Raw genomic sequence first — 11,042 nt, forward strand, 5'->3', positions numbered from 1 at the left:
GGTGTTGGAAAATTTCAGAAGCATTTTAATGAACCACTTTTCATTTCTTCTTCATACAAATTTTGAGAAAGGTATGGTTTGTCTCTGCCTCAGCTCCCTGTTAATGAAGGAAGGAACTTGGTTGTGGTTTGGGTGTCTCAATCTCAGGGGAAAAGAAAGTCAGCTCGAAGTTCCATCCTGATTACCAGTCCCACAAAGAGGGTCCCAAAGGATGGGGGGCGGCTAAAGACCCAAGAAGCCTGCCTGGGGTTGTAGCTTACTATTTACCTTAGCCCCAGCCAATCCAGCCAATGGGAGTTGTTGCACACTTTTAAATAGGGTAGCAATAACAACAATAGAACCAAGCTTTTAGTAAATTGGGGAACTTGGCAGACTGATTGCATCAGTCATTTGGCCAGTCAAGTGTCAGCACTTCAGCTTCAGAGACAACTGATCATGATTGCCTCACTGCTGGGTTAGGTAGAATGAAGTTGTAAAAAATTGGCTGTGTGGTTGGTGATGAAGAAGGCAGCCAATCATGTCCAGAAGTAGAGTCGGCATCTTCCCATCTTATAAAGGAGAGTTTGCATGATCACAGAAGAATAGCTCTGAAGTCAAGCAATTTCCACTGTAGATTAAGCCTATATAACTCAGGAAAGGGAAAAGGGAGAAAGTGGTAACCATGTCCATTAATACTTAAGAATGTGAGACAGGGGACATCCTATGTATTTATAGCCTTCTCGAATATGAAATTTGGTAGAGTTACAGTAAGCAGCATGAAGGGAATTTCCATTTGTCTTGACTGAAAACTTGGCTGTTTTTTCCCTCCGGTTCAGGTTACAGTTATCTGATCTGTGATCACATGAGGGCTGTGCACCTCTACATCAGTGCCCTGGAGAATTCCTGTCCATTGATGGCCTTTCCTTGTGCCAGCTACCAGGACTTCCTTGCCGGAAACTGTGTGGATTGCTTTAACCCTTTTCTGCTTTCCTGTCCAAGGATAGGTAAAATGTCACCCTTTGGACTCGCTTTGACAATGTGGGGAAAGTTCACATCCTGCCAGTTGTCACCTCTTTACCTTCTAAGTTCCAGTGGTTGAAAGACCTATCCAACTGAGGGAAAGAAAAATTAACCCAAGAGGTGTTAGCCTGTTCTCACAGAAGATAGCAGCTGGCCCTCTGTGTTCTGCCTCTCACCAGCTCTCCTGCTCCCTGCTGCCACACTCCCTCTGCACCGACAGCCCCTCTCATCTGGACGCCCAGCCTCAGGACACTCTCTAGAAACATTGGCACAATGCGGAGCCCCTGCCCTTCTCTGACAGATACTTCTATAAGTCCTTCTTACTAGGTTGGCCATCTCTAGCTCTTCACAGCCCCTTAATTAGTGTGTTCTGGGGAAACTCCAAAGTGGCACATGTGCCTACTTCAGAGGTGCGACATTGTGATGGCCACTGTGATGGCCAGTGTGGAAGGAATTGACTAACAGCTGGGCCACTTGGGCATGTTCCTGAATGATCCAGGCCAGTCTGGGAGAGAAGGCTGATGGATCTGTCCTCTAACTTGCCTGTGTAGACTATTGCTGCAGATATCCTGGGGTTATCCAGGATGAAAAACTCCTGAGTAGTAGAAATACTCCTCCCCCATTCCACACTCTTCCACCTCCCACCACTCCAAACTGCAGCAGCCTAACATTGCTTATACAAATGAAGTGGATACCTGCTTGATAAAATGTTAGAGGAAGGGTATCTTACCATAACAAAACAAGCCAACACTATTTCAGGCTCAGTGGATATGTGTCTGCATTGTCCCCAGATGTGATGGACCAGTCGATGTAACAGCCACTTCCCATTGACTGCCCAGCCTCAGCTCTCTCTCCACTTTCCCTTGCACTGAACACCTTAGAGATGCTAACCATGTGTACTTCCAAGGGTATAGCACATTTCCTCATTATGTGGGCCTTTGCCCTAACTCTATTCTCTGCCCTGATCACCCTCTCCCTGAATGCCATCTGCAGTCTCCAGGTCCAATATTTCCCTTGCACTGTTTTTGCTGCACAGGATACAAATGCCATTAAACTGTCATGTAGACTGATTTGCAAGGAAAAGACATAATTTTAAATTTCTTATAATTATCTATTGAGAATGGGTCATATAGCCAGGCATGGTGGCACATAGCTGTAAAACCAGCATCTCAGGAGACTGATGGAGGAGGACCAGGAGTTTGAGATCAGTTTGGGCAACTTAGAGAGATACTGTCTCAATATAAAATTTTTTTAAAGGGTTGGAGGTGCAGCTCCGTGGTAGGGTGTTTGTCTAATAGGTGCAAGGCCCTGGGTTCAATTCCCAGCACCTGGAATGAGTACACAGTGTAGCTGTCTGTTTCTGGGTATGCAAATTAATTTGTATTTGGCTGGGTGCTGAGCCCAGAGCTCAGACTCTGGTCACACAAGACCTGGATTTGAATCTCAGCTTCTCCATTTCTCCTGAAATGGCCTCCTCTTTGCTTCTTAATTTCCAGGGCTAGGAGACCAAAGTGGTATCAAGATAGAGCCGCTTCCCAAGGAAGTGAAAGTCTACCTCCTGACAACGCCCACGGCCCCCTACTGTGGTGAGTAGGGAGAAAATGCATGCTGTGTCAATGTGCCTTTTGGAAGAGTCCAGGACTCCAACCTGGATTGTATCCAGCCCAGTGTTGGAGCCCAGTTGGGAGGCGAAGGACTGGGGCAAAGATATGCTGGGAGGAGCAGTTCCTGGTCTTAGATGGAACCAGACTGTAAGAATGAGGCCAGTCCACACTTCCACAGATGAGGTCTTGGGATATTCTATCGTTCATGTACTGATCCTCTTTTCTCCTCTCACCCAGATTTGCTCTGGGGGTTGGGTCTCTCTAGAGCAGTATTTGCTCACACTTCTGGGTCCTTCCTTCCTACACATTTCCTTCCCCCTCCTTGATGAACACTGTATATGTCTCCCACCCGGCAGCCCTACTGGATGAGGGTCCTGGGTAATGCACCCTCCGCCCGCCTTCCCCTTTACAGACACATTCAAATGGTCCATAGTTGCTTTCACTGCATTTCTTCGAAGCTAAAATGCCCGTGATCGTGAAAGATGTAAAACATGAAAGCCTGTCTTAGGACAATGTAGTTCCTTCTTCCCCATGCTATTTATGTCTTCACTGTACTTCCTGGTTTATGTGTGTTGTCTTGAGGTCTTCCTGACTGCTTTGTGATGTGTACAGGACACAATTGTGCTGGTTTGGATGATACATTATGTGTCCATCATTTTAACTGGTTTTCTGATTAGCTTGTGTTGGAGTTAGTGGAGGGGTCTTTGTGACTATTTCTTCCAGTTACTGGAAGGCCTAGTGCAATGTGATATGGAGCCCAGAGCTCAGACTCTGGTCACACAAGACCTGGATTTGAATCTCAGCTTCTCCACTTATCGGCTGTATGATCAGGAACAATTTACTTAAGCTTTCTGGACTTCTTATGTGGAAAATGGGAACAATAACAGTACCTACTTGCAAGAATCAATTGTGAGGATAAAACAAAATAGTATAAGGGAAGTCTCTGTCACAGTGATTGGAACCAAATAAAGAAGCATGTCCTTTCCTTTCCTTAGAGAATTTGAGAGAAGAACAGATGGAGGTGTTGCTACCTTCAGGCCAGAGAGAATTCCTGTCCACATCTCTCAGGGTCAGAGTAGGTTGCAGAGTCAACAGTGGGCTTTCTATGCGTGTCAGTCATTGGCCAGCCCAACTCTGAGAGAAGTGGGTGAGGAAAGGGAAGCTCTAAGGGACCAAGCAACATGCCCATGGTACATAGTTGGGTGAAAAAAATCAGCATCAACCTCAGATATTTTGACTCCCAAACCTATGTCCTTTCCGTGCAGCTCCTTCCTCCATGCTGGCCTCTGTTTCCACTCCGTGGTCACTTCTCCCACAGGCTGAGGGAGGAGGTGGGGTCTCAAGGTGGAGGCATGGCTGTCAGCCAGATGTCCTGGCTTCTGATTCCGCCCCCTGGCATATGGCAGTAACCTGAATTGGCTCCACCCTGTCTGCACAGCTAGGAACACAGCTGCAGGAGAGCCTGGGACTCTTTTTTTTTTAATTTTTAAATTTTATTTATTCCAATTTGTTACATATGACAGCAGAATGCAATTCAATTCATATTACACAAATAGAGCACAAATTTTCATGTCTCTGGTTGAACACTAAGTAGAGTCACACCATTTGAGTTTGCATACATGTACTTAGGGTAACGATGGCTGTCTCATTCCACCATCTTTTCTACCCCCATGTCCCCTCCTTCCCCTCCATCCTCTTTGCTCTATCTATTCCTCCCATGCTCCCCACCATCCCCATTATGAATCAGCATCCTTATATTAGAGAAGACATTCAGCATTTGTTTTTTGGGGATTGGTTACTTCACTTAGCATTATATTCTCAATCTCCATTCATTTACCTGAAAATGCCATGATTTTATTCTCTTTTAACACTGAGTAATATTCCATTGTGTACGTATACCACATTTTCTTTATCCATTCATCTACTGAAGGGTATTTAGGTTGGATCCACAGTTTAGCTATTGTGAATTGTGCTGCTATAAACATTGATGTGGCTGTGTCCCTTAAGTATGCTGTTTTTAAGCCCTTTGGGTATAAATTGAGGGTTGGGATAGCTGAGTCAAATGGTGGTTCTATTCCAAGTTTTCCAAGGAATCTCCATACTGCTTTACGGTTTGGTTGCACCAATTTGCAGTCCCACCAGCAATGTAAGAGAGTGCCCTTTTCCCCACATTCTTGCCAACACTTACTGTTGTTTGTATTCTTAATAGCTGTCATTCTGACTGGAGTAAGATGAAATCTTAGAGTAGTTTTGATTTGCATTTCTCTAATTGCTAGAGATACTGAACGTTTTTTCATATATTTGTTAATTGATTGTATATCATCTTCTGAGAAGTGCCTTGGCCCATTTATTGATTGAATTATTTGGTTTTTTTGGTGCTAAGATTTTTGAGTTCATTATATATCCTAGAGATTAGTGCTCTATCTGACATGCATGTGGTAAAAATTTGCTCCCATTCTTCAGGCTCTCTATTCAGTTCACTGATTGATTGTTTCTTTTGCTAAGAAGAAGCTTTTTAGTTTGAATCCATCCCATTTATTGATTCTTGATTTTAATTCTTGTGCTATAGGAGTCTTATTAAGGAAGTCAAGTCCTAATCTGACATAATGGAGATTTGGGCCTACTTTTTCTTCTACTTGGTACAGAGTCTCTGGTTTAATTCTTAGGTCCTTGATCCACTTTGAGTTTTGTGCATGGTGAGAGATAGGGGCTTAATCTCATTTTGTTGCATATGAATCTCCAGTTTTTCCAGCACCATTTGTGACTATTGAGACTATCTTTTCTCCAATATATGTTTTTGACCCTGGGACTCTTGAAGGTTAAAAGCATTTTAAGGTCCCTGCTAAGATAGATTCACAGACTCCTGATTTTTCTATTCATGTTTGTTGTGAGACCTCCTCCTTCTACCAAGAAACATGGCCCTGTATGTTCAAAAACCACAGAGAGGCACAGAAGAGAGCAAGCCAACATGAACACCTGCTCACCTGTGTATTGTAAGTCTCTGATTCTGAGGATGGAAGCAGGTCTCTCCTCCAGGACCAGGCATGAGCAAACCTATCTAAGAATGCTCAGTGGGGCCCAGCTGCCAGCTCACAGCTATCCAGCCACTCCCAGGCCTTCATGGCATTGGGCTCCCATGCCAGCACCCTTGGTCCGCCTTCACCTCAGCACTGCCCATGAGGACAGTGATCACCCTTGATTTCTGCCAAGCATGTGCCAGTATGAGCAGAAGATTTTCTATAAATAATATTTTTAAACAATATTACTTTTGCTTTATAGAACAGTTTTTCACACAGTGCCTTCTCTCCATTACCTCATCGGATCCTCACCATGTCCTATTGGTGATGTTGGGATTACTGCTTATAGTTGAGGGAACCAAGACACAGCAAGGTTCAGTGGCTTAGGTCAGGTGCCAACAGCCTATGAAAAGCACGTCTGGCCTTGGATCCAGAACTCCCAACCAGCCAGTCAGGGCTTACTGCATGCTGCTACCTATGTCCTACTCCCATGTAGATTTGATCTTACTACCAGTTCTCATCCATTCAACCTTAGGCCTGGGTTTCTTGGATTTTCCAGAACCATGTAAAGAAAAGACAGGCAGAATCTTAAGAAAATTTCTCGATCAATCATATCTGTTAGCAAAGGAAGATGTGATATCATAAGTCAAACTCATCCCAGAAAATTAAATTTCTAAAGCTTTCATAAGTCAGGCTCACAGGTATCCACTCCAGTTCAGACTTTGTTTATCCCCATAACAATCAACATCCCATAGTAAACAACTGGGAGGGAGAGATATAAGACATGGCCTTTGGTGTTTTCCCCCTGTGGAGGGAGGAGCGTACAAGCATTTCTCATGAGTTTCTGGCATCTTGGTGCTTGCCAGTGAGCTCTGTTACTAATCCTGTTGGGCCCAGAAGGATCACAGCACTCCTCCAACTTAGTACTGAGTTCACCTATATCCCTTGAATGCCCCTCACCACCACCAGGAAATGAAGCAAGTGAAAAAGTAAAAGTACAGATAGGGGAGAGGTGAGGAGTGCATCTTTAACCATGTTCCCATCACCCAAGGAGCCTGGGAAAATTTTCTGAGAACAAAGTTACTGCAAAATGCTACCAGGTGCACCTACTACTTGATAAGAAAAGGATGGTGCATTAGGGGAGTTGTAATCTTCCTTACCTTTTCTTGCTAGAGGGATGATAACCCTGGGGGTATCACCGTCTGCCAGGCTGCTTGCCCAGTCTGTGTCAACAACACCCTCTTTGAGAGTACCAGCATCTGTGCTGCCCAAGGGAGGGTCAAGATGCCACACAGGTGACCAGCTGCCACAGGGAGGGGAATATCCTTCTCTTATACACATAGCTTGGTTCTCTGACACTGTGTTTGGGAGGGGGAGGATCACTACTGTCTTTTAGGAGTGAATTATTTAGCATATGTCTTAGTCTATTTGTGCTCCTATAACAAAAATCAGAGACTGGCTAATTTATAAAGAATGTAAATTTATTTTTTCATAGTCTAGAGACTGGGAGGTCCAAGATGAAGGTGTTGGCATTTGGCACCTATGAAGTCTGTTCTCTTTGCTTCCAGGATGGCACCTGTTGCTGCGTCACTGTCATTCTTCATATGGCAAAAAGGCAGTTTGGAGCAAAGGGCCCTGACTAGTTCCACTGAGGTCTTTTTTTTTTTTAATACTGGTAATTGAACCCACAGGCACTTACCATTACATTCCCAGTCTTTCTTTTTAAATTTTTATTTGTTAGTTTTTGAGATAGGGTCCCACTAAGTTCCCCTGGATGGCCTTGAACTTGGAATCCTCCTGCCTCAGCCTCCTGAATATCTGGATTACAGGTGTGTGCCACCAGGCTCAGCTCACTGAACTACTCTTGAGGAATCTGTTCTCATGACTTAATCACTTCTCAAAAGTCCCCACCTCTTCATACTGTTGTGTTGAGAGTTAAGTTCAAATGTGACTTTGGAGGGGAAACCAACATTCTAACCATAACAGTAAATGCTAGATTCTTTTGGGTTCAAGATTACATAACCATGATAAAGACACCAAATAAGGGAGAGTGAGACATTCTAGTTCTACAGGTAATAAAACTGACACTGAATCCTTCCTAGGTACAGACACTGTCCTAATAATTTTATATGTATTAATTTGCTTACTTCTCACTCTGACCTGTGGGACATCTATTTTACTATTCCCAATTTATATTTGAGATGTCTTGGGATCTGGATCTGCTGTGGGGTACACAGCTACTAAGAAGTAGAACTGAGATTCCCAACTGCTCTGCCACTTTTGGGGGCTTTCCAAACATTGCATCTCTGCCTTCTGCCTTAGTTTCTGCTGTGCTTTGGTTTCCTAGTGCATCACAGCCTCGTGGAGTTTTACTTGCAGGAGCCAAGAAGAAAGGACACAAGCATCAAGATCACCTTTGTTAGCAGCAATGTCACCTCCTCAGTCAAGATCACCATGTACGTAAGTGTCCCACGTGGCTGACCCCTCTCCTCAGGAGTTGCCTTTACATTTTCCAAGTGTACACACTCCAAACATCCCAGGTCAGGCTGAGATTGCCAACAGTTGGACCTAGATGACCTGGCTGGTGCAGCACTTATGTAGACTGACCCATAGACGCATTCTGGGGAAATGTCCCAGGTTAGTACGGGTTAGTGTGGGATTAGTACAGGTCCAAGCATAGGGTAGATGACAAGGCAAGCAGGCAGCAGTAATGGGATGTCCCAACAGGTGGTTAGAACATAGGAATCAGGTCCCTAATAGGAAACAGTGCTCAGGAAGGCCTCAGTCACTAGCCCAGGGAAGGTTGGCCAGAGTTTGGGGAGCATCCAGGATTTTGGCAGCTCAGTCAGTGGGCTGAGTACTTTCTATTGGATCAATTCAAGGTCATGGTATTTCTAGAAGGGTGTTTGCCTCACCTCTCCAGAACACTGTAGATCGGTCAACAGTGGCAGAGTGATGTCAATGATGCACATTCCTGGCTGTGTCTTAGAATCACCTGGAGAACTTTAAAAATGGGGTCCACCCCACCAAAGTTCACCCCAGATGAACCACACAGCCAAAGCTCCATGAGAGAGTCTAATGGACATCCACGGGTTAGTGCCTCCTCCCAAAAAGACTTACATGAATTTTGAAGATGGCCACCAGAACATGTTAGCTTCTACCTTCAATTTTTTGAATTTTTAATCTTTAAGATAAAAAATTGGGGATGGGGCTTCCAAGGAGAAAGTATGTTCTTTTTCCTACATTCTTTAGCTTTGAGCAACACCAACATTAACTTTGAATTGTATAATTTACCGGAGTCAAGTTCCCAAATTACTCACATAAAGCATCTTTCATATTCCTTCTATTTTGTAAGCTCCTCAATCTGAGCAGTTTCTTAAAAAGAACAATCTTATTTTTCCTCTAACGTATTTCAAAACACTTTGAAGAGTAGGGAATTTTTAAACAGTTATACAGTATCTTCCCTCAAAAGGAAAAAACAAACTATATGCTTAACCTCAGACTAAAAGCTACACCCAAAAGATATGTCATCACTGCCAAGGAAAGAGAAATGGGGCTGGTGAGGAAGGTCCCACCCTGCTACATGGTGTGGAAGGGACCATGGCCCTTCTTTCCTTCTTTCTGCCCCAGAGCCCAGGGAGGAACAGAAAGGGTGGGCAGACCAGACTAGGCCCAGGAGGCAAGTTCTTTCCCTCTAGCCTGGTGCAGTCCTTGCTGTCCTTCTCCCTGACTCCCCAACATCATACCCTCAGGACTCTTCTGGAAGGGCTGAGCCTTGTTCCAAATTTGATGACTTTCATGGAAGGCCTCTTCTTCCACACTTGGATCTTACCATCTCTGGCCTTTATCTAAGGTCCCACAGCCCTTTTTGAAGCACTCCACCAGGCTGGGCACTTCATAATCTGCCTGCATCTTTGTCTCATTCTCCTTCCTCAACTTTGTCACTGATGAGGTGGTGCCTGCATCTTGTACACTGATGGGGAAACTGAGGGACAGGCCAAAAGAGTGGATTAAGAGAGACCTGGGCATTTTCACTCTGGGCCTTCTAGGTGGAAGTCCGACTGTTCTGAACACTGTGGTTCAAGCTCATGGTGGCCCATAGGGAAGCTGGGATTTATACTTAGGACTGTGTGAATCCAGAGCTACCTTGCTAGGTTAGGTCACTTGTCCAAAGCCAGACAGCTTAGAAGAGACAAAACCTGGGGTCCACCCCAGCTCTGTCTGACTTTAAGACCTATTTTGTGGTTGTAATTATTGTTTTTCCATCCGTACATTCATACCTGGCTTAATGCAGAGTACCCTTACACTATATTCTTTGAACTCAGGGGCCCTAAAAGAGGGTTTCTATTTTCAAATAGTTGCATCTTAAAGTAAAGCTCTCCTTTACTTGTGAATCCAAGAGTGAGAGACATTTTTCCAGATATGAAATTCTAAGAGCTACTATTTTGCCACAGGGTCTACTCTTTTATTCTCAAAAATCAAGAAGTATTTCTTGAGTCACGGTCAAGACTGAAAATGTGTGGGTAGAGGGGCTGATGAAGTAATACAAAGGACCATGGTTCCCACCTTCAAGGAGCTAGTCCCTCTATGCATGACAACCAGCCAGTGTGATCAGCAAAGTCCTATCACAACCAAAGAGGAAGCGAAGCAGAAAGTTCCATAGACATTCACTTTCCCTTTCCCTGCCCCTAGACCTGGACAGCAACTCCGGGGAAAAGGAGTCATAGCCCACCCTGAGCCACAGTGCCAGATAAAACAAGTGAAATTAAAGTTTCAGGCTTCCAGCCATGTTTGGAATAAAAACAAGAGTACCATCGTTGGGAAGTTCTGCATGGCTCCTCTGCCCGTCAATGACAGGTGAGCCCCCATACCCAACCCCACCCCAGACACACACACACACACACACACACACACACACACACACAAACACACCAAGCAACCACCCCTCCCTTAGGTGCATTGCTTGTTGACATTCAATTTTGCCATGGTATTTACCATTTTAGCAGCAGAGAGGACAAAAACCCAGGGTTTTCCTGAAGCTCCCTAGTGGGACCTCTAGGGTTGGGGATGTTAGGAAGGATGACAAGGAGGGTGGCATAAGAAGCAATAAAAGGAGGAGGGGTTTGATTCTCCACCCCCACTTCAATATAAGAAACTCTCCTTTATCTGCTTAATGTGTTTGGTATCCATGTAAGGTTTTATTGGAGCAACATTTTCTCATTGCCTATTTCGTCCTTCTTAGCCTCCATTTCAAGTGTGTCTCTGGTACAGTCATGGCTATGGATCTGGAATCCACATTCCCTTTCCCCTTCCTCTAGCAGGCATTTATATTATTTGTATTACCACCCCTGGACACTTGGAGGGCAAGGATAGGCTCTATTGTAGAAGACTGTAGACTCCTGTCACTGGACATCATGGGAAC

The 11,042-nt window shown here is 44.5% G+C and overlaps 1 protein-coding gene across 10 annotated transcripts in view; it reads left to right on the forward strand.

The window, feature by feature from the left end:
- PLA1A (phospholipase A1 member A) overlaps nt 1–11,042 on the forward strand; it is a 46,348-nt gene that overhangs the window by 21,659 nt on the left and 13,647 nt on the right. For 5 of the 10 annotated variants that reach the window (XM_081301737.1, XM_081301734.1, XM_081301736.1 and 2 more), the window contains 4 exons: nt 816–983; nt 2,496–2,585; nt 7,968–8,076; nt 10,313–10,477. In XM_081301737.1, the coding sequence (XP_081157863.1) occupies nt 816–983; nt 2,496–2,585; nt 7,968–8,076; nt 10,313–10,477 (532 nt within the window). Of the gene's footprint in view, nt 1–815; nt 984–2,495; nt 2,586–7,967; nt 8,081–10,312; nt 10,478–11,042 lie in introns of all 10 variants that reach the window. The other 5 variants (XM_081301740.1, XM_081301735.1, XR_014023006.1 and 2 more) reach the window with 4 other exon arrangements.

Source organism: Spermophilus citellus (genome assembly GCF_964194105.1).
Source record: "Spermophilus citellus genome assembly, chromosome: 7".
NCBI classification, from domain to species: Eukaryota; Metazoa; Chordata; class Mammalia; order Rodentia; family Sciuridae; genus Spermophilus; species Spermophilus citellus.